Source organism: Antechinus flavipes, chromosome 2 (genome assembly GCF_016432865.1).
Source record: "Antechinus flavipes isolate AdamAnt ecotype Samford, QLD, Australia chromosome 2, AdamAnt_v2, whole genome shotgun sequence".
NCBI classification, from domain to species: domain Eukaryota; kingdom Metazoa; phylum Chordata; class Mammalia; order Dasyuromorphia; family Dasyuridae; genus Antechinus; species Antechinus flavipes.
In genome coordinates this window covers 436639389-436664315 of record NC_067399.1, presented here as the reverse complement: position 1 = coordinate 436664315, position 24927 = coordinate 436639389, and the positions used below count along the sequence as shown (strand labels likewise).

Below are 24927 nucleotides of genomic sequence, written 5' to 3'. Positions count from 1 at the left end.
CAAAACCAGGAAGGTAACTAAGATGGGAAAAGATATTGGAAAGAATCTGTTGTAGAAAGTGGAAAAGTTTAACAGGAATAACATTTACAGGATATCATATCAATATTCAAAGTAGATCTGTAGAGAGTAAGCTGTTAATTCAAAACAAAGGGAAAACATCCTTAAACAATGAACTGCCTAGGTAGATAGTCAACTCTCTGTCCTTGGAGGTGGTTAAGAAGTGGTTGGATGTCTACTTGTCAGGGATACTGTGTAAGTTGAATCAGAAAATATCTATGGTCTCTCCTAATTCTGAAATTCTCTGATTTCAGCTGTTATTAACTGTCAATTTTCAGGATCCCTGTTCTCTGTTAGTTGAAGTAATTTATCCTATATTTAAATCTTGGACCTAGAACAATAAAAGTAATGAAAATGGAAACATTTTAGTACTACTACTTCTGTAAATAATCTATATTCCACTGTTTTGAGGGTAAACCACTAATATTTTAAAAAAACCATTCCTATCAATGTTATATCATTACATACTTGGTGTATTATAGTACTACTACTTCTGTAAATAATCTATATTCCACTGTTTTGAGGGTAAACCACTAATATTTTAAAAAAACCATTCCAATCAATGTTATATCATTACATACTCGGTGTATTATACCAGCTGAATGGAGGTGTTTAATACCACAGAGCATCTGATAAAGAAGATAAGACATTCTTTCATGGTCCAATTCCATATGAATCACTTGGCATAAATTAGCATCCATTAATTCCATAACCAAATACCTAGAAAGGAATAAGAAATTTTTCTTACACATATGTACACTAGCAGAGTTGAATGTCTATTTAAAGAATGTATATTCAACTGAAACCTGTAGAAAATCACAGTAAATCTTATCTGGCTATTTATTACATTGGCTAGCTTAAAAATTGCCAATAAAATTATTTTTTGAGTTTTCTAGAAACATAATGAACTATCAAGTATCAGAGAAATGAAGAATGTGTCATGGTTAATAAAAAATTGTATTTCAAAGAACATAAATGGAATCTATAGCTTATTATATTAAATAACATGTCATGTGATACAGGTCCCCAATATTGGAAAATGCAAAGGATATGTAATTTTGGCAGCTTTCAGGACCTCCTTCCAACTCAATCAGGGCAGATTATAATGCCTACTAAACTTAGCAGTTAAATCCTAGGAATTTCTTGAGGCACAAAGTGATCGATTTAAATTCAAAAAATGAATAAATATTGGAAACAGGATTTGAATCCTGTGCATACTATTCCAAACTCAACACTATCTATGACAACAAGCTACTTTCAAAGGTTTCCATATGTCATAAGTATTAACATAACATATAGTAATATAAAAAATTAAGATTCTTCTTCATGATTTTTGGAAGAAAGCATTTTTATTTACTAATCAGTTACAAATAGTAATTTCTTTTGTATATAATACAGTAACTGATCAGAAATAGCATAATTTAATGTTCCAGAAAAGATCTATAATTATTTGGTTATTAACATTGATTATGAACAAAGCTTCATATATTGTAGTTATAATGTGCTTCCTCCTAAAGAAGGTAATTAGTTCTTTTTTTTTAAATTAAGTCTTTTCAGGCATTTCTCCATAGTGTACAGAGATGCATTTATAACTAATCTTAATGATTAAAGAAAATTGAATAAACAATATAATTGCAAAATTTTCATTTCAACAGAGGACGTGTCAAAACAAGGACTCTATCCTTAGGAGATTTTTATTAGATATTTTTAAAAAGTGACAAGTAGGAAAATAGTTGCCTTTCTTAGTCTTTTGGTTACACTTCTCTAGTTATTTAAAAATATATTAGCTAAAGATATGAGTAGAAATAAGAATACTTACACATCTTGAAATTCTTCTAGAGATTTCTGTGGTGTGAACACATTCAATAAGCTAATTATCTGGGAAGAGAAAATTCATTCTCATTTAGAATAACGATATATTTTTAAAATCTTACTTTTAAACATTTACAGAAAATTCATTTAAAAATGGAAACTTACTATCAATTATTTTGCTACATCTTTTGTGTATAATAGATAATTAATATTTTAAAGCAGAGCAAGAATTAAATAATCAGTAAGACCATATAAAGCTCTCTCCCACCCTTCCACCAAAAAAGAGTTAGGGAGATGAAAACCCTTGAAAACTCAAAGGAGCAGCAGCATTCATACTGGGATAGCCCAAGCTTCTAGGTTTCCTAGATCCTTAACAATTTGCCCTTCAATGTTACCCAAAGTCCTCAGGATCCAGTGATATGACTCTCAAAGATACAAAGGAGAGTCTAACTCAGAGATGTAGGTGAGCACATAAACCTAGATGACCTGTGGCAAGCTAAAGTAAGGCCAGCCATCATACCCAGCAAAACAGCATGGGGTGGAACATGAGCCTGACACAAAGGATTAATATTTAGGGACTAAATTAGGGACTAAATTAGTATTCAGGGACTAAAGCTGAAAAGATAAAAGAAAACACTTGCTAGTATAAAAAAGTCATTGTAAACTAAGACATTCCCCTAATGGACTAACTTCATAACAACTGTTATACAAAATAAAAAATGGATTTTCCTCAAGGACTACTTGAATACCTAAAAGAAATATACTAGGGCAGCTAGGTGACACAGTGGATAGAGCACCAGCCCTGAAGTCAGGAGAACCTGAGTTCAAATCTGACCTCAGACACTTAACATTTCCTGTGTGACTCTGGGCAAGTCACTTAACCCCAGCTGCCTCAGGGAAAAAAAAAAGAAAAATGAAAAAGAAAGAAAGAAATATATCAACAATTTTAAACTACAGAGAAAAGAACTAAAGGAAGAAAACTTAGAAGAGAAAGTAATAAACTTTACTTAAGGGATTGTAAAAGCATAACAAAATGTAAGCTATCTAATATTATATATTCATGAAAATATTAATAACTTACATTTTTATGATTGACACATTTTAACAGAACGAGTTCACGATAAGCTCTCTTTGCATGAGTTTGATTCTGAAATGGTCGACTTAATTTCTTGACAGCAACATTTATTCCAACAACTGTATCAAAAGCAGCACTGCAATTGTGAAACATAATAAACAGTTCACCGTCAGCTTTGGATAAAAGATTTGAACAATATATAAATTTTTTCCCCATAAGAACAATCATTTGAACCACTGAAATGTATTTGGAAATGGAGAGGTTCTGACCATTTGTTTTAACTCTACTATGTAAGGCCCCAGGGTAGGTACCAATTATATGTTAACTTAGAGTATCAAACATAGGTAACATTTTAAATGAGACTACTTGAATTTGAGTTCTATTAGAATTGCCTCTATTTAAAATAAACACCACTTATAGACCTTCTGTGTATACTGTCTTCTAGCAGATAGTAATTATAACTTTATATTCAGCTAGCTTTTTACATTTTCAAATGCCCTTTGCATATCAGTGAGTTTGATCTCACAACAACTGCATAAAATAGAAAATATAGATACAATCATTCCCACTTCAGAGGTCCTGCTCTGCCATTTTCTGATTGTGTGATCTTAGGCAAGTTACTTAATTTCCCTCCAAAGGAGGCTCCTGCTCTTCTGACTCCAACACTGACTCTACTGAGGATGGGTCTTGCCAGGGCCCCATGAACAAATGGCAGAGCCAAGAGTCAAACTCAGTGAGTTTCCCAAGTACTACACCATTCCTACTTTCTCCCAAGTATAAAAGTAATTAGTTTGTAAGTATAACAATTCTATGTCAAAAAATAGTGCCTAAATTGGTTACTTTTTATATGTGGAATTGTGAATTTAGGCCACTGAAACTATATTCAAGTCAAGAGTTACCTATTATATACTTTATGCCAATAAAGCATATAATATTGTACAAAAGATCTTAGTTTTATAAATTTCAAACAGAGAAAAGCATCTATTATTGCAAAGAAATATTTTTATACATCCTAGGAACTATAAAAGAAGAGAAAGAGAAGCATAATATAGTCCGTCTAAGATGAAATATGGAATAGGAAAAAATAGAAATGAGAAATATCATAATGCAAGCATTTTCTAAAATAAAGTTAAAGGTCCAGGAAGTAGACATATACTAGGATTACCTATTTCATGATTATTTTTAAAAATTCTTTTCGGTCTGGATCTATGATTTCATATCATTCATGTAGAGAACGCCATTGAGGACACTTCCCCTGCCAATGTAGATCAACTGTTCCATATAGTCCAGTCTTGGATAGTTACCTGAGGGCACTAAGATTCAATGACTTGTTCAGGGATGTGTCCAAGCTGGAGAGAGCCTTCGAGATCACTTAATCCAGATTCCTCATTTTACAGAGGAAGATAAGGCTCAGGAAGGGTTAGTGACTTGCCCAGGGTTACACAGGGAGTATCAGATATAGTTTGGAAAAAAAAAAAAAAAAACCAAAACTCCAACCAAGATTTCTCTATTTCCCTCTCTCTCTCCCCACCTCCCTTTCCCCCTCTCTCCCCCCCACTCACATTCGCTCATGGTCGCTCTCTCACACATATACACACACACAACACACACACACACACACACACACACACACACACACCCCTATGTGTGTGTAGTTCTTATGTATATGTACACACACAAAAGCATGTGTACTTGAAAATATTTCAAAATAGCTATCATTTTATCAATTAAGGGATTCCTTTCATTAAGACAGACTACAACCCCTTTGTACACTTAGTGCAGTTTCATAAACTGCTGTAACAAAATAGTAATAATGATAATGATACTTTCATGATCCTGTGGGCAATTTTCTGATAATAAGTCTCTGAGAATTATATTGTGCTGGTACTCAGACAATAGTTACACTGTACCTCCTCTACTTTTTGCCCAAACTTATCAGAATTGTACTCCTGAGGCATGGCCTTTGAGATTCTAGACTTCCCCATGTGCCAAAGAAGAATTAGAGTAGTGTCTGTAACAGCTATACAAACTAAACACACATACAAATATTCAGGAAAGGTCCTATCAATCAAGAAAGGCTTTGAAAATGAGGCCATAGGGCCATCTGCTATCCACAGGTCATTCTAGGTAACAGAATGAGAAGACAGACTGCTAAAGTGTTCATTTTTTTAAAAACACAAATTCATGAAAGTCATCAAGGAATTGTGATCTGATCTGCACTGGAGGAAGTATCCATATTTGAAATTACCAAGCTTTTGAAGTGAAATAGTATGTTCTCCACATATAATGAATATATGTTCATATTCCATGAATTGGGAAATATAAGATATCAATTCCAAGATCTTTTTCTTTTAGTACTTCTTTTCCTGCCTTAACCAAAGTCCAAGATGATTAAAAGAGAAGAACCAAAACTATCAAAGATATATTCACAATGACATAGACTTGAATTATCTATTCGAATTAAAGTTCCTGTTTTTTTCCTCTGTAAATTTTTTTCTTTTGGCTTATAAAATAGTATAAACCAAAGTACCATTTGCTCAATTTGACAAGCTGCTTAAAAGCAATAGTAAACTATTTTCTTTAGAATAGAATATCATAGAATCCTAGTACAAAAAAGGTGATATTCATCTTATGCATAACGAAGTTGAGGCTTGGGACATGATGTATCTTACCCAAGACTATATTATTACAGTTGCAGAGCTGCAGCTATGAACTAAACCTTCTGATACCCAGTCCAGTGTTCTTTCTATAACATCAAGAAACTACATATAAAGTTAAATGTAAAAGAAACAATGAGTCTCCTGCACAAAAGTATGTTCTGTAGTAGAATCTGGAGTTTGAACCACATAAAACAGGTAGTAACTTCCACCAAAAAAATCATAGTATGATTAGAAGGAGCTTTATATATAGGTCATTTTACATATAAGAAAACCATGGCCCATGGCTTTTTTTTTCTTTTCATGTAAGAATAGTTAATCTAATGCAAAAGTAACAAGAGGATTAGCACAAGATTCTCCTACTTATATAGTATTGGAGAAAGGAAAAAGAAGAATGATATATTAGGCATTTTGTGACAAGAACCTGATAACATCTTCCAATTTTGCAAAATCTAACAATAACTTTTTAAAAGATTAAATACTTCATAAAACTGAGTTAGAAACCAAATCATCATTATTTTGATTCAACAGCTTGGATTTTTGGAGAGGGATTAAGAAATTGAATATTTGTACATTTGAAATAAATATTGGTGATAGAAAACTATTAATTCTGTGAATATTTATGTATAACAAGAAGACAAAAGTGATAAAAATAATATCCCTCTTCCCTAGAACCAACAGCCAAAAAAATGTTATCAATATATGACTGAAAATGGTGTTAACATCTTTTTCTATTTCTCTTAAGTTGAGAAACATCTTGGTGTTGGGTATCAGAAAGATGGGTTCTGCTACCGGCTCTCTCACTTATCATTCATATGAAAGAATATTAGAGCTTGGAACAAATAATCTTTTTATGAATCTCCTCAATTTTACAGAAAAGGTCTCTGAAGCCCTGAGGAAAGGAAGTGATATCTAAAATAACATACATAGTTGGTGGTACAGTTTCTCCATCATGTATGCTTATAAGTAAATATAATATACTATGTTACAGATTGTCTGTACATGCCAAAGATCTTCACAGTAAGGGAAACCTTACTGTTTCCCTAAGGTGTGTAAATCTTTCACAAAGTTGATTGCAAAGAATGGGTAGGATAAGGGTAGATTAAATGAAGAAGCACCCTTCCTCCCATTTTTTTTTTTTTTTATAAAGCAGAAGAATCAAAAGTATAAAGGTAGAAATAAATATGGAAAATTAAAGTGAGGGATGAAAGAAAAGTAAAGAACAAAGATTTTGTGATAGGGAAAACTCAATGGACCATAAGAATAACAATAAAAAAGGGAAACAGTAAGTTGGGGGGATGTGATCCAGAAAAAACCCTCTAATTCTAATGTATCGATCTTTCCTTTCCTTAGATTCTTCTTTCACTCTGATCTTAATACTCTAATAAAAATGATTAGTATGTTTCTAAAGCAAAATAATTATTAAAAAATGAAAATTTTCAAAATTCTACTTGGAATATAGCATCAGAAGCCTCTATTAAAGATTAATACTGTCAGTTTATGGCATTTTTACCCATTAGTTTCAGTGTTTACATGATTGTAAATATCTGAATAAAAAGTATTCATATTTCTATAGCACTTTAAGATTTAAAAAGCACTTTTCTTATAAGTCAGTGAGATGGGTTATGCACAAGCACTGTTATTGCTATTTCATCGAAGAAGGAACTGAGGCTCAAAGTCAGAAAGTATTAGAACCTAGAACTATACCCAGACCTTCTAATTTAAAAAAATCTTTCTATTTACTTCTGAAAAATTAAAAATGCCTTTTAAACTACTAATATTAGAGGAGTTTTTTTCTGAGGAAGAAGAAGGTAAGGTAATAAACCTTACATATTTTAATTTCTGATTTGTTTTATTCTGTTCAAATAAAAATTCACAATGAAGAATTTCATCAAAATTTCCTTTTTTTAAAAAAAATTAAAATAATTGGCACATGCCAGGAATAAAAAAAAAAAAAAAACCAATCATCAAATAAAACCAACATTCTGTTAGTTTAGTATGATTTATTAGTGATGAATACCACTGTTCTAATAAGGTAGTTCTTTTTCACTTTCTCTTTTATAAAAGTATAAAGCTTTCACTATGACAATTAAATACTGATTTTGCCTTTAACTAGTTTATAGTTAACACCATAGTTAAACACTTAAAAATCCTTTTATAGATGTCAGGCCATAAATATTTTTAAATGACCTCAAGATTATTCTCAGGAAAATACATCTGTGAGTCAAATAAATGGCTTGGCTCTAAAAAATAAGATGGACTATAAACCAAAAGTTTGCTTCATCTCAAACAAAGTCACACTAAGAATAAGAAAATTTTCTTAAGTTCATGAATTCCCTGGTAACTCTTCCATAACACATTGGATACAAAAAGTTTGATACAAAATGATACCATTTGAAAGTTAAAACTATCATTTTAGAAACCACCAATGAACGACTCCCAAAGATCTGTCCCTTTTTCTTATAAACTGTTTAAATTATGGATTGTAAATTGTATCTCTTCCAAATATTTTTTTCCTGATCACCCAGGAACTACAACAGATGAAAAAAAGCTAAATATACTTCTTATTAAATAATCAGTCAAAAGAATCAAACTCAACACCCCCAGTTAAAATGTCCAAAGGGCTCTTCTTTAACCACTGCCTCAGGGTACAAACTCAAACTAGAACTCAACTAATTTGCTTTCTTCTTCACCTTAGGTTTATGTTACCAGTTTGTATTTAATTTTATTTTTGTTTAAAAATGGTGAAGACCATTCTTGCCTTTAGGGAGGAGGAAAAAGAACTTGTTGCCCAGTAAAATATGGGACAAAAAGAGTGTTTTGGAATTGCTGGTAGCTGTAGACTAGAAAAAATTTGAAAAACTTTACCTTTAGCTGGCCCAATGATGTAGTGGCAGCTCATTGTCTTACCAAGCAAGAGACTAAGGTTCAGGATCAGACAGTAGAGACTGGACATAGTTGAGGTAACACACCAAAGAGGAGACGGCCAGCCCAACCCCTCACACAGCATCCCTTCCTGGTTATTCCATGGAGTGATAATGATACTGACTTGCCTCATCCTGCCAGTTACTGGCAAGGCACTGCATTGATGGCTCCTAGAAATGGATAGGAGTGATTGGGAATAAAATGGGGTAAGGGGGAAAAAAAGGTGGCCATGATGAAGAAATGAGCAAACCCCAGAAACTCTCACCAACTCACTGTTAAATCATATATTTTACTATTATAACTAATAGGGGAAAATAACAAAACAAAAAGGAAATAAGAAATGAAAAATTACCACCTATTATAATTTATGTAGAGGTCTAAGAACTGAAGTTTGTATCCTGCAAATAATTTCACTATGTTTAATTACAGCAAGAAGTAGGTTCAATTTAGCTCATAATCCTGTAGTAAGAAAATAGAGCGTTACAATATTAAGCATTTTAAATTCTGGCAAGTCAGCTTTACCTTTTATTGAACCCCAATCATTTCATGATAGCAAAGTTTATTACTTACCAAACAATTCCCTGAGCTCCAGATCCTATTGGTTTTAATTGCTGGTAACGTTTCAGTACTGTGAAAGTTGAATCTGCAACTTGCACACTATAAAAATGACTATCACATTTATTGTCACTCATGATGCAGAGCCACGTAGTTTTCCAAAGATCTGGTACCGTTTGAATTCCTTTAAGAAAAGCAAAATATACATGGATTCTTACTAAAATAAATATTTATTCTTATTAATTTATGATTTATTCTTATCTATTTTAGTATTTTTCTATTTTTAAAAACTACTTATGAGAATTAATTTTCAATGAAGATGGAAATTAGGGTATCTTCTGGCCCTCAAAAACATAAAATCACAAATGTTATCACAAAAGAAGTCCTTCTTTCAGACATTAACAGCCAAAGAGAAGAGAGGGATCTTGGTCAGAAGCAATATATAGAAAGGATAGGAGTCTTGGAGATAATCTTAGACTCTATACTTTCTTTCTCTAAATCCTTGAAACATCTATTTCCGTTCCTCATATCTAAAGAAAAATCCTATCCCAGTTACTTTTCTATTGTCTAGAATTGAATGAACTCCAGATCTATGGAAGAAGGAAGGAGGAGTAGGAGGTTCAATTGGCTGCCTCTCCATTGGTGTGCCACCTCAATCAGCTCTAACCTCCACTGTCTGATACCAAATTATGAGATCTGTACCTTGTCAATAACTATTCCAGAATATAAGTGGGCAATACTACAATGGTTTAAAATTGAAAGAAGCAGGTGCATATGCTATCATTTTTATAAAGTAGGCCTTGAGCCTAATTTACATAAATATTATTTATATGAAATTACTTTCTAGCCACACAAGGAACTTTTAGAATATAATCCACTTCAGAATTGAGGTTTACCTATATGTATGTAACTAGACAACATAAAACAATGTGATAAGCTTTACTGAAAAGCTTAAGAAACATACTAATACTGAGACCTGCTTTAAGAAATTTTGACGGTTCATGAATAAATCCCTTCATTATGAAATGAAAGTAATTCTTTTCCTGTAGAACTTTAATAAACTGGAATTCAAGAAACTACCTTTGGAGAAACAAGGGACACATTATTATTAGCACTGTTAGTACTACCATAATGGGATTATATGGGATTATTATTTTCTTGTTATTAGTTTCCTTATATAATCAACTGATCTTCTGTTTCAATTGGAGGTGGAAGACACTTTCTAAATCACCATTTAATGAACTATACAAATCATAAGTTTAGAACTGGGGAAAAAAATAAGGTACCTCCAACTTCCTCCAGTTCTCACTCTCAAATTCACAGTCTAATGAGAAAGACTACATGCAAACTATCCACAAACACAAATATACACAGGATAAATTGAAGATAATCTTGAAAAGGAGGTATTAGCATCAAGAGGATAGGATTTTGGGAAAGATGGGATTAAAACCCACTTTTTAAAACTCCAAATTCTTTCAACAGAAACCAGATTGCCTCCTAATGCTGCTTCTTTGTGTTGAGTGTTTTGGGGAAGTGATACGAGATTGACTTCATTAAGTCTAACAGCAATGACCCTGGGTGCTCAAACATTCAGAGACAGAAGTATATAGATTAATATTCCAATCAAGACAACTAAGCTTTACATAAAAAAGGACCAATGAAAGAATGTTTACCTATTGTCCAAGAATCTCATATGTTATCCAGGTTGACCATAGCAGGAATTATCCTTGTTTATTCTGTTGCTATTGTTTTTTCTTCATTCTTGAAGAGAACCAATGACATCAGAAAAGTGATGTCTTAACTTGCAAGTGAATTGAATTTAATAAGACACCAGCCTCAGTCTCTTCTCCAGAGCCATTTGAGTCCAATGGCAAGACACACATTCAGAATGACGCAGTGGGAGACTTTGGCCTTTTTAAGCTAAGATCTTTCCCAGGTCTCTGATTATCTGAGACAACCACCATTCAATGATTAAGGCTAGGTAAGAAATGTGACAAAGAATGGCCTCTTTTACCTACTTTAATAAAAAAAAAATCTGGGAGGGGAAACTCTCAGGATTTCCAGCCTGGAAATGACTGCTATTTATACTTTCTCTGAGCCAACAAAACCCCAACAATGATCAACTGAAGCTTGGGTTGGGACTCATTATCTACCTACCAATCACTGAACCCAGAATGATCTGGATTATGATTCCTTACATAAGAAAGTATAGTTCCATCCTAGCCCCCAAAGGATAATGATTTATTTGCTTTAATTGTAATAATTTTCAAACTTTCATTTTTTGGAGAGGAGTCAAACAGTAAATCCAAACAGTGAACCTACTTCAAGTTAATAAAATTCTATCCTTTCTATTACTAATTCATTACCCATAACTGTTATTTTTAGAATTATCTAAAAGACAAGGAAAATGTTGCTCTTCCATGTCTTTTAATAGCATCACTACCCACATCTTCTAGACGAATAATGTAATTTTCAATAGCTCCCATTCTTACACTTCCTAACAAGAGAAGGAATATATCCTTTCCCAAGGTGTACCTAATTCTTACTTAGGAGTCTTCTGCTAAGTAAGAAAAGGAAAGGGAAGGGAAGAGAATAAACATTTATATAGCACCCACTTGATATGTCAGACACTGTGCTAAATGCTTCTTACAAATCTCTCCCTCTCATCTGCTCCTCAAAAATAACACTGCAAAGTAGGTACCATTATTATTCCCATTCTACAGCTGAGAAAACTGAAACAGAGGTTAACTGACTTGTTTGAGTCCAGATATGAACTCAGATCTTCCTGATTCCAAGCCCAGTGCTCTATCTACTGTGTCATCAGCTGCCTCCAAGAAGCAATTATTAACTTCATATGTGTTTATGTATGTGTGTATACACATACAAGCTTTTGATAAAGCCTCATAGTAGCAATTAAAAGATAATACAATCATTTGACAAATGTAAAGATCTAAGCTTTTGGAATAACAACTCATTATTTGAAAAACTGCTAGGAAACTGGAAAGCAATCTGGCAGAAACTAGGTATGGGCTAATATCTTATATCTTACATCATTTACCAAAATATGCATTAAATGAAAAGGCTTTTTACAAATAAAACCAATGTAACCAAGTTCAGAAGGCAAGAAATTGGCAAAAAAAAAAAAAATATTGTACTGATAGTTTCTAGGATAAAGGAATTTGAGGCATGTCTCAAATACATAGATAACTGAATTAAATTTATAGTATGAACCATTACCCAATTGGTAAATGGTCAAAGGATATGAACAGCAGTTTTTGGAAGAAATCAAAGTTATTTACAATCATGTGAAAAAAATGCTCTAAATCGTCATCAATTAAAGAAATGTGAATTAAAACAATTCTGTGGTACCACTTCATATCTATGAGACTGACTAAAATTGATAGAAGGGAAAAATGATAAATGTTGGAGGGGATATGAAAAAACTAGGATACTAACATACTGCTGGTGGAATTGTGAACTGATCCAATCATCTTGCCCAAAGATTTTTAAAACTATATGTACCTTGACGCATTGTTGGTGGAGATATGAATGAATCCAACCATTCTGGAGAGCAATCTGGAATTATGCCTCAAAAGTTATCAAACTGTGAATACCCTTTGATCCAGCAATGTTTCTACTGGGCCATATCCCAAAGAAATACTAAAGAAGGGAAAGGGACCTGTATGTGCCGAAATGTTTGTGGCAGCCCTCTTTGTAGTGGCTAGAAACTGGAAATTGAATGGCTGCCCCTCAATTGGAGAATGATTGGGTAAATTGTGGTATATAAATGTTATGGAATATTATTGTTCTATAAGAAATGACCAGCAGGATGAAAACAGAGAGACTTGGAGTGGCTTTCATGAACTGATGCTGAGTGATATGAGCAGAACCAGGAGATCATTATATACTTCAACAATGATACTGTATGAGGATGTATTCTGATAGAAGCGGATATCTTCGACAAAGAGATCATCTAACTCAGTTCCAATTGACCAGTGATGGACAGAAGCAGCTACACCCAGAAAAAGAACACTGGGAAATGAATGTTTTTTTTTTTTTTGCATTTTTGTTTTTCTTCCCAGGTTATTTTTACCTTCTGAATCCATTTCTCCCTGTGCAACAAGAGAACTGTTCGGTTCTGCACACATATATTGTGCCTAGGATATACTATAACATATTTAACACGTATAAGACTGCTTGCCATCTGGGGGAGGGGAAAAATGGGAACAGAACTGAGTGCAAGGGATAATGTAAAAAATTACCCAGGCATATGTTCTGTCAATAAAAAAGTTATAATAAAAAAACAAAGAAAAGAAAAAAAAACTGTACCTCTGATCCAGCAACACCAGTCAGGTCTGTTTTCCAAGGTGATCAGGGAAAACAGAAAAGAATCTATATGTTCTAAAATATTTATTACAGTTCTCTTTGTGGTGGCAAAAAACTGGAAATTAAGGGGCTGCCCATCAATTAGGGTATGGCTGAATAAATTGTGCAGTAATATTGTTCAAAGAATAACTGTAAAAAAATTAAACTATCCTGAGTAACTTGAATATTGAAATCAAATGAAGGACTTACAAAGGAAAATGTTACCGATCTCCAGAGAAAGAATTGTTATATAAAATTATGGATTGCATAGCTCCACATATATATGTGTATGTCAAATGCTGGCCTTCTATAATGTGGAGTTGAAAGGGTTGGAAGTCAAAATGCAACCAAAAAATAACCCTGTGAAGAATAGTGGTGACTTATATTGAAATAGGGAAGTATGTGTAGAAAATAGAAAACACTCAGAAACCTATTTGCCAAAACAACCCAGGAACTTTATAATGCAATTACAGAACACTTTTCATACTAACAAAGTCATATCTGAATAATTAGAAAAATACTAATTGCTTAGGGTAGACTGAATCACTATTTAAAAAATAACAATTCTGCCTAAACTAATTTATTCAGTATCATATCAAGCAAACAACCAAGAACTTATTTTATAGAGCTAGTAAAAAAAAAAAATTGTATTTTTTAAAAAAGACTATATACATATATATATATATATATATATACATACATATATATATATATACACACATTAATTACTTGCTGTCTTGGGGAGAAGGAAGTAAGGGAGGGAAAGAAAAAAATTTGGAACCCCAAATCTTATAAAAACAAATGTTGGAAACTATCTTTACATGTATTTTGAAAATAAAATACTATTGAAAATTTTTAAAAAAGAAAAAAGTTATGAATATCAATGGAATAAATGAAAAAAAATGAAGGAAGGTAGCCTAAATTTATTACAAAATTTATTATAAAGCAGCAATCATGAAAACAATCTGTTACTGGCTAAGAAACAGAGTAGTGGATCAGTAGATTAGATTAGGTATACAATAAACAGAACTAAGTAACTACAGTAATAGAATGTTTGATAAACCCAAAGATCCAAGCTTTTAAGAAAATAACTCATTATCTGACAAAAATTGCTGGAAAAACTGTGAAGTGGTTTGGCTCTTACTCTTCCTGTTCTTGAATGACTAAATAAAAATGAAGAAAGTAATACTTGTCGACAAGTTAGCTCGCTTACCTCAGTTGACCAGATAAAAGTTATGCTAAAAAGCAGAAGGCAGATGTTTCTAGATGATAAAGGAATAGGAATTAGCACTTAAATTAGAAGAGTATAGAAAGTATTGGAGAAGGGATAACTATATAGGCAGAAATAGCTAACAGGAAAATCTATGAAATGCATCAGCACACTGATATGACTAAACTTGATGTGGTACAGCTCCCCCTAAATTTAAGGATTGTCTCATTGAAATATCGTGTAGAGAAGGTGAACATTGCTGAATGCCTCTGCACCTTGTGCTGCATCTGAGTCCAGCATTTCCCTTGATTTTCTGAACTATGTCAATGTAGAGGTACTGTGGCTTTATAATTTCTAGACTCCAGATGTTCTCTGGTCTAGCCATTCTCACCATCAACAAATAATAATAGTAATAAATGTACAAAATACTACATTGTGTGGTTTAAAAGGTGCTTTCTGCAAAATATTACTATGCAGATAATGCACTATCCATTTTAAAAATGTCTGATATTTAATAGCTAGTGTCTTTAAGCTAGCACATTAAAGTTTGCATGGCAATTTACATATCATCATTTCATTTGATCCTCATAACAAACTTGGAAGGTAAGTGCTATTATTATTCCTATTTTATAAAGGAGGAAACGCAGGCAAATAGGGGCTGACTTGCCCAGCATTATGCAGTTAAAAGTATCTGAGGAAAGGGACAAAGCCAGGTCTTCCTGATTCCAAGTCCAGTCTTTTATCTACTATGACACCTACTGACCTCAGGAAAGGAAAAAGACTAAAGAGGTAAAATAACTTGTTTAAGGTCATACAATTGTGGAACTCGAACCCAGATTTTCCAACTTCTAGTCCATGTTTATATGACAATATTTTCAATTCTGGCTGCTTCATGAGCATCACAGAAAATACCTACAAAATGGTGCTTAAAAAATGGACATATCAGCTAACACAAACATTGCTCTATTCAGCTAAAATGAAGAACACTGGCTGAAGCTTGGATATTTTTCTACTTTATCTAACAAAAAATTATGGGATTTGATCTAATTTTTTTTTTCTTCCAGATTGAGAGCCAGAACTTGGAGCAGAATGTACCAGCTTCAGCTATTAACAGCAAATAGAAATACAGAAACAACTATCAACTATTTAGGTCAGGAGTGGGACACAGTTTTTCAAATTAATTTGCCTCTGATTTATTGCTCAACTCTAACAATTAGTTATAACTACATAGTAATTTTCATAAGGAATAAGTGTCTTCAAGGTAGGTAGGTAGTCTACCCATATCAGAAAGAACCATAACAAAGTAAAACTTCAAAGCAGCAAATTAAAAATCAGCCAAAAATTATAGAATAGGAAATAGGGGCTGACCCTATAATTTCAATAGTATAAAGAACTTCAATTTAAGTAAACTTCCTCTACCAAGGAAGATCAACACTTTTTCAATTTATAATCTTACAGAACTACTTACAACACTGAGAAGTTAAGTGACATGCTCAGGAACAAATAGCTAGTAATGTGTGTCAGGCAGGGCCAAATTCAAATTTCTCTGGTTTTAAGATTGACTTTCTACCTACTATATCTTGATGCCCAGCCGGGCCTATGCTAGACAAAAAGGACTTGGGGAAATATTTAGAAGACAGACTTCAAATTCAATAGCTCTTATCTATCTAGAGCTACACTAAGACCTTTCTTTACCATTCTTCTTTATTCCCATCAGAATGACACAATGTTAGCATTAGAAGGAGCCTTAAATATAATGTAGTAAAACCTTCAGCCTCAAGAAGAAACCCTTTTGCAGTATGTTAGAGAACTTTATAGATTCTAAAGATCTTTATATGGCGAGAGCCAAAATTATATTCTGTAACATCAAATGCTTAGAAATTTCAAGAAATGAAGAATTAGCCTAATTCTTCATGTATGTAACAATCCTTCAAATGTTTGGATTTAACTACCACAACAGTTCTTTATCTTCTCTTCTCTAAGCTTATTCCTAACATAGCTTATTCTTTTAACTCTTAGTCAACGGGCATGGTTTCTTCATCATTCTGTATCCTTCCTCTGAGTACATGCTGATCTGTCAATGTCGCCCTTAAAATATGGTTCTGAAAGAAACATGATGTCTTCTATCATATCAGAATATAGTTGGATTGTCAGCAAAATAGAAATTTTCCTGCTAAGGCAGTTGATGATTTAAGTTTCTTTTGAAATCATATTACACTGACTCATATAGAACTTTGGCTCAAACTAAAATCCTAATTTTCTTCCTTAGTCTCTGTTCTTATGTAAACACCTACTGCTGAGAAACCTTACCTTTCTCATTCTATACTTATACAACTGATTATTCAAAAAGTGTGGGTTTCATATTTACCTCTATTCAATTTTTTGTGGTTTTATCCTAATAAGAAATCCTCTTCCTGAGTTCAAAAGCAGTCTCTGGCATTTACTAACACATAGTAGACACTACAAAATCATCATGTCCTGTGTACATGTCTCAATTTCTTTACTATAGAAAATAAAATGTAAAATGTGATAATACAAAGTGCCTGAGAACGCTATAATAAGTGCTTTACATATATTATCTTCATTCTGCTGCAGATGTGTTTTATCACATTTGTGAGGATGACATGAAATTACTTTCCTAAATCTTTGATCAAGGAACTTACAATTTTAAAATCTTGATTATTAATCTGGACTAATTATTAAACTAAATATTGATATGGACTAATTTGGACATAGAAACTATAGATGTTTGAGTTAAATCTAGACTCATCCTAGTTGATCCCCTATTCTAGGGTAGGATGGGGTAAGAGTAAATCCTTGGTATGAACTTAATTCTGTGACTTGCTTCACTCCACACAAACTATAGCATTGGTTGAATCTAGTTTTATTTGGGTTTTATAACATTTGTGAGGATGACATGAACATGCATGTGCATACATACACTCATGCATGTGGGCGTGCACACATACATACACGAAAACACACCCTCTCCTTTCTTCTCCATTACTGCTCTCTGATTTCTATGCTTTTATTATGTTGGATTCTTTTATACTATGAAGTAGGGTACTTTGTCTCTCTTCATCCCTCCAGCACATTTTCATTGCTTCATAAAGATATTTGAGAAAAAGGCAAACAAGGCTGAGGAAATATAAAAAATCAAGTATTAATTTTTCTGGAACAGTATAGGGGAAAGAGGCCAGGAATCAATAATACCTTATCCCCAAAGAGCAGCTAAAATTCATTTACTAAATAATGGCAAATAGGTCCAAAAATATCTTTAGCACAATAACATTTTTGTGACCTAAAATATGTTTACTGTTCCACTGGATAACTGCAATGGATAACTTTGAAACTATAATGACCATCTGTTTCTTTTACAAATATATTATTAATTAGTTCAATATTGCAAGGAACTGTGACTGCAAAATTTGGGGATTGGCTCCAAAATGGATCCTCTACTCTTTCATGTCTCAATGGATGTTTTATGAGTTGCTGTGACAAAAACAAAATAAACAACACATCCCAACCATATGGTAGCCAAATTTCTAATGATGAACTTTTCTAAATTTGGTAGAACACTCCTCAGTCAATAGGCAGAAATTGTGTTGCTGGACTAATAAATCCATTCTAGTTTAGTAGGACTTACTGGAGTTTTCATTTTGGTGAAATATCTCTACAGAATACAGTCATCTCCATACATTGATGAGATATTCAAGAAGGACTTTAGTGAAAATGCACTAAATAGCATACATATTTATACTATTCTATGCAAAATCTAACAAAAGGAGTATATGAACTAATAGAATGAACAACTCTGCGAAACAATAAACAAGATTTTTTTAAAAATCTAAAAGTACATTTTTGTAATCTAGGATGTTCTTAAATAAGAAGGCAGGAGAAACAAGAAGATGGCCAAGGGCAGTAATCTTGAGCTTTATTCTCTACCCATCCACTAGTCCAATCCAAGACAAGTCATTTAATAGCTGTAGTAGAACTAAAATTTTAAGATCCGTTTCAACTCTAAAATTTTAATTCTAGATGATTTGTTAAGACTAAAGAAAATGATTACTATATCAAGTTTTAACATTAGAAGGAACATCAGCTAGTCTTACTCACTCCTTTATTTGAGTGACTTATGGCCAGAGATTTAAAATTACCTACCCAAGGTCATTCAGCATGATTCATTTGCCTTTGTTTTATAACAGATGACATGAATCAAAATTCAATTATAGAACTATAGATTAATATCCTTTCCCCAACCCAACCTTCAATGGGGTAAAATACTGTAGAAGTCACAACTGGTTGCATTTCAGAATCAGCTGTATAAATTCACTTTACCTTAGTTTTTTAATCTGCAAAATGGAAATAATATCTAAAGTAATATAGATATTATTTCCATTTTACAGATATACCCAGTAAAGTTGAAACATTAAGTAATTTGTCCATGGGCAATATCCAAAGCTAGGCAACAATATCAAAATCCCAATTCCAAGTCCTGGTCTTCTTCTCCTATATTGCTCCAGGAAAATTAATACTTGCTTTTTTACATTTTCTCAAAAATCTTTCCTTATGAAATAATGAAAATATGCTGGAGAGATAAAGAGAGACAAAGCACCCTACTTCACTGCTTAAGGTATGAATTAGTCCAACACATTTGGTAAACAGGATGGAATTATTCAAGAAATGAAGATAAACCATTTATAGCTTTTTACCCAGAAATTTTAATACTGGATGTATTTTCCAAGGAAATCAATAAAAGAAAGGACGTGAATGCATTAAAATAGCCATAGTCATAATATTTTTAAGTCAAAAAGGGAAAGAAACTATGTGCCCAATGACTTCTGTGTCTTTCATTCTTGAAGAGGACCTTAATAACATCAGGAAGATGATGCTATGACGTCCAAGTGAATTGGATTTGAGGACCATGACATCAGGGAAATGATGCCATGATATACAACTGAATTTGATTTAAGTAAGAGAGGGCTGTACAAAGTCGCTAGTCTCACTTTCTCCTCCAGAACCATCTGGGTCCAGTGGAAAAATATAGATCAAGATAACTGAAGATAGGCCTGGATATAGTGGGAGATCTTAGCCTTTTAAAGCTAAAGTCTTTAAGAGGTCAGTTTGAAAAAACGCCCAGACGGCAGGGAAAGGTTTCTTACCTAGTTTTTGTTTTTTAAAAAAGTATACAAGCATGCATAGATACATATACACAAGTCAAACTGGGTGGGGAAGACCCTTGGATTTCTGAAAAACAGAAACAATTGCCATTTACATGCTTTGAGCCTAATGACTAAGGAATGACTGAAAGAAATGTGGTGTAGTGTATGAGATAGTACACCAGAGGGAACAGAAAATATGAAAAATTCAGTGAAATATAGAAAGATCTTTAGTCAAGAAAGCCAAACTCCTCTCAAATATTTAAGAAATTTGTAAAATGAAAGAAGTGGATGTGATGGCCTCTGAAGCCTCTTCCAACTCTAAATGTATGATCCTAAGTCATTGTGTATCTTAAAGATAATACTGGGGTACCTAGCACAGTGGATAGAGCATAAGCCCTTAAGTTAGGAGGACCCGAGTTCAAATGTGGTCTGACACTTAATACTTCCTAGCTGTGTGATTCTGGGCAAGTCACTTAACCTCAATGGCCTCACCTAAAAGAAAAAAAAAAAAGATAATACTTTTATCTTAAGTCGTGGCAAAATTAAAGTTAAATACACTAGATAATGTTGATTTTATATTATTAAAGTCAAAGCATACAACCTTAATTTTTGTTACACAAAACACAAAAATGGAAAATGATACATACTGCCAATTGCGATGACTATCTTAGGAAGTGTTGCTTAACTTTTTATAGGGAACTATGGAGGTAGATAGAGTTTTGAGTAATTCATCCTATCAAAATAAAATATGTCAGATATAAATAATTTTTAAAAATATGTGAAAAAATCTGGATTGCTAAAGAAATATTTAAAATAAAGTCAAATGTACATCAAATGTTACTTTAATGTTCAATATTTAATTTTTTTAAGTGTTAAGAAAATTGATATTTTCAAAAATAATTCAATCGCATGGGATTTGACTTTTCAAACTCAATTAGTAATAGAAAACTCTGGGGGAAAATATCTGCATGATTTCCTCCTCCATCCCCACCTTAAAACATGGGAAAATTTCACAAGAATTTAGACATTTTAAAAAATATTCTTAGTACAGGTGAAAACACAGAAGAACCTGTATCTATGTACTATTACCATTCACTTATGATATATATATATATCATCTTAGTCCCCATATGCTTAGAAAAACAGGCTTCACAACTGTTAGATCAGCAATTGTTATAAAGGGGAAAAAAAGTTGGAATTTAAATCTGAATTGTTCTTAGCTTTGGAAACTTTTGTAGAATTGATAAATGCTCCATATTTAACATCTGGGACAATGAATTTCTGATGCTATGAAATGGAAGAAATATGATTTGAGTTACTATTGAGACAAATATATGAATTTTTCAAAGATTAAATGTATCTCATATTTACATGTCTGACAACTTTTTTTTTTTTAAATTAGCAACAGTTTGAGAACAAGAGAATCATGATTTCCTTAGGGAAGACAATGCTAAAAATGGGATTTTAAACTTATAATGAGCCCTCTGAAAAGGAGGGGGGTGGAGAGAGACTGCATAGAAAAAAAAAGAAAGAACTCTGACTGAATCAGGATTAAATGCCCTTTTTGCACTGTAGTAAATTACAGCTAAAAGATTGTCAATGCTAACATTCATCTTACTGCTGGTTCTGGAAATTTACCAACAAAAGGAAATGTATCAAGATCTAAAAAATAGCAACAAATTAAAATGAATTTCACTGTGCTGAAGAGCCTCAAAGAGCCAGAACAAGGGGGAAAAACTTACAAGTTACTAACAAATCCATAAAAAAGATGGCCTCAAATAAGATATTTTTAAAAAGGGCTAAACCATTTCTCTTCTTAAACAATCCCAAAAGTCTCTGCCTATAATTAACAAACAAGATTCTTCATGGAAGACATTTTTTGCCTCATTCACTAAAATGGTCTGCCAGGTTCCCTAAGAAGAGACTGGCAACATACCTAATTCAAGATGCTCAAAATCTAGGAAGGCACAACTTTGCCTAAGGCCTCTCTTAAGACACTCTACAAAGTGTCACTCTCTCATTTCAGATATCTCCAAGTCCTGTTCAGCAGTTTTTCTGAGAAAACTGAAGCTAGGAGATGTCAATATGGTTTGATCAAAATTTGATTCTCCACTCTGCTTCCTACTAAAGTGTGTGACTTAGGCCATTTCATTTAAAATCTCAAAGTTCCCTACTCTATAAATTGAGAATAATAATATCTACACTACGTATTTCCCAAGGTTGTTGCGAGGAAAGCACTTCACACAGCTATACGATAATGAGAATTATCACCAATAATAACGGAATCTGAAATTTTTATGCCATGTTTCAAAAATTGAAGAATTTGGGAAAAGAGACTTAAATCTAGGTGATTTTAATTCAGGTAATAACAATGTTTTTCTCATTTCACCTTTTCAAAGAACGAGTATGAGTAAGGGATGAAAAGCACAAGGGCTTGTTTTTTCCAAGATGAAGTACAAGAGTCTGGAGTGGGAGGCATCAGTCCCCAAAGAGGCTCCAGATGGGGAGGGGGAGGGAAGGAGAGAGCCCACGAGTGACAGCTGGGAAGGGAGGCACCAGGGTGGGACATAAAAGTACCTGGATGTCCAGCCGCCCCAGCAGGGGAGTCCTGAGGGGGCTGGGTTGCCAAGATCTGGTGCTACAGGGGCCCTGGGATCTTCGAGGGCAAACCCCCTCATCATACAGAAGCTAAGCGAGGGGCCGGCAGGGGCTGGCCCAAGGTCACACAGGCAGACGGAACGGGAGGGGCGGTTCTGGGGACCCGCCTCGCGATGCTGCGCCCCGGACCCGGCCCTGGCCCGGCTCCGCGGCGCTGGCACAAGCATGGGTCCCTCCGGCGCCTCTGACAGACAGAATGCGGCACTCTCCGGGCGGGGAGGAGGAGCGGGGCACGGTGCCAGGAGCAGCCGGCCTCCCGAGGCCCGCAGCCGCCCTGGTGCTGCCCCGGCCGGCGTAGCCCCCCGGGCCCAGCCGCTAGCTCATGCCCTGCTTCATCCCCTCCCCCTCTTACAGAAGAACCCTCCGCCTCATCCCCCACCCCTCCAGCCGCGGTCCCCGGCTCTCCGCCTGCTCTCGTGCCCCGGCCAAGCTACTCCCCGCCACCTCACCTGTCCTCCCTGCGGCTGTCCGGGCTGGCGGGCGGGCGGCGCTCAGGGCTCAGCCCCAGCTCCCGGGCCGCCGCCGCCACCGCCGCAGTGGGTACAAGCTTGAAGCTGGGAACGGAGCTCAGGCCCTTCCGCTCATGGCTCCGTCTTCAGCAGCCGCCGCCGGGGCCCAGCTCGCCAGACCGACGGTCACCACGACCAATCACTGAGCGAGAAGCGAAGCCAGGCGCAGCCAATCCTGAGCGGGGGTGGGGCTACGGAGCCAGGGCTGCCGGGAGGGCAGCGGAGGTGTGGCTGCACCGAACTGGCGAGGCTGCTATAGACCTCTGCTCTCAGGTGTTCTAGACGCTCCTTGGTAGTGGGCTTCGATCCTATAGCGTTCGAAGCACAGAGAGGCTAAGCGATCCTCTCAACGTCATCCAGCCAAGTGTGGGAATAGATAGACACCAGAATCAAGCTGTCTTGTTTGCTCCCCCGAAAGGGGAGACCGTTCATTCATTCGGCCAGTACTGATGACTCACCTGTCATAGACACGATACTGTTCTGCATTTCTCTACACTGCCTCTTGGTAAACTCATCAGCTCTCCGAGCTCACCAGTTACCTCTGTGCAGAGATGACATGCAATTAGGTGCTGGTGGTGCCGGACTCATGGAGTTCAGGAAAGACTCGAGCTGAATCCACATGTATTATGTGCAACTACGCATAAGTACTATATGCGGTGCTCGTATAGACTTGTTTTCGGCCCGAGCCTTTCCTGAACTCCATGAGCCTGGCACCACCACCAGCTGCCAATCAGCTATGAATTATATGTCCTTTAAGCATCCTAAAATAACATGTCCAAAGCAGAACTATTTTTCTTCCTCCCCCATCCCACCTGTTTCCTCAGTTTCCTTATTTCTATTGACAGCCTCTCTATTTTCCCAGACATCTAGATCTTCCATCTTGAAATTGCCTTTTATAATTCTTTTTTAAAAAATCTAATTAAATTTTGTTTTCTTTTCAAATTATTCTTCCCTCCTTCCCACTTTCCTTCTTCCCACCCCTTTGTGTGCTCCCATTTCCCCTGTCTCTTTTGAAGTATCACTATTCTCCAAAAAACGTGAGTCTTCAATTTCAAAATCCTTCTTTAAATAAATTTATTTTATTTTCAGATCTTCATTTTCTTCCTATCTCCCTTCCCAGATTGAAAAAGTAAGAAAAACAAAACTTTTGTTACAAGCAGACATAATCAAGCAAAATAAATTCCTCACATTGACCATGCTAAAAACAAGTTTCAGTCTGTACTCTGAATCCATTAGTTCTCTGTCAGGAGACTGGTATCATGTTTCATCTTGAATCCTTTGGAATTTCATTGTGTTGAACAGAGTTACTACATCTTTCAAAGCTTTTTGTCTGTATAATATCCTGTTATGGGATAAATTGGTCTCCTTTTTTCTGCTCACTTTACTCTATATTAATTCATACAAATTTTCCATCCTTTACTCTTTTTTTTTTTAATAACTTTTTATTGACAGAACCCATGCCAGGGTAATTTTTTACAGCATTATCCCTTGCATTCACTTCTGTTCCTATTTTTCCCCTCCCTCGCTCCACCCCCTCCCTCAGATGGCAAGCAGTCCTTTACATGTTAAATAGGTTATAGTATATCCTAGAACCGAACAGTTCTCTTGTTGCACAGGGAAAATTGGATTCAGAAGGTATAAATAACCCGGGAACATCCTTTACTCTTTAATCTCATCCTTACTACTTATATCTAATAAGTTGCCAAATCTTATTTAATATAGCTCCCAAATCTCTCAAAATCTATTTCCTTTTTCTACTTTCACAGCTACTTCCCTGGTTCAGACCTTTGTCATTTTTAGCATCTGCTATTGGAATTATCTTTTAATTGGACTCATGCTTCTAGTCTCTCCTCTCTCTAATGCATCCTCCACATACTTGCAAATCTAATATTACTAAAATTATAATAGCTAGTTTTTATATAGGACTTCCTATTGGAATCCT

The 24927-nt window shown here is 34.7% G+C and overlaps 1 protein-coding gene across 3 annotated transcripts in view; it reads right to left on the bottom strand.

Moving 5' to 3' along the window:
• MAPK9 (mitogen-activated protein kinase 9) overlaps nucleotides 1–23075 on the bottom strand; it is a 43199-nt gene extending 20124 nt beyond the window's left edge. For all 3 annotated transcript variants that reach the window (XM_051979090.1, XM_051979088.1, XM_051979091.1), the window contains exons 1-5: nucleotides 22926–23075; nucleotides 9097–9265; nucleotides 2951–3080; nucleotides 1877–1935; nucleotides 639–777 (exon numbers count right to left, since the gene is read on the bottom strand). In XM_051979090.1, the coding sequence (XP_051835050.1) occupies nucleotides 639–777; nucleotides 1877–1935; nucleotides 2951–3080; nucleotides 9097–9218 (450 nt within the window). In that variant the 5' untranslated portion in view covers nucleotides 9219–9265; nucleotides 22926–23075. The remainder of the gene's footprint in view (nucleotides 1–638; nucleotides 778–1876; nucleotides 1936–2950; nucleotides 3081–9096; nucleotides 9266–22925) is intronic.
• Between the last annotated feature and the right edge of the window lie 1852 nt (nucleotides 23076–24927).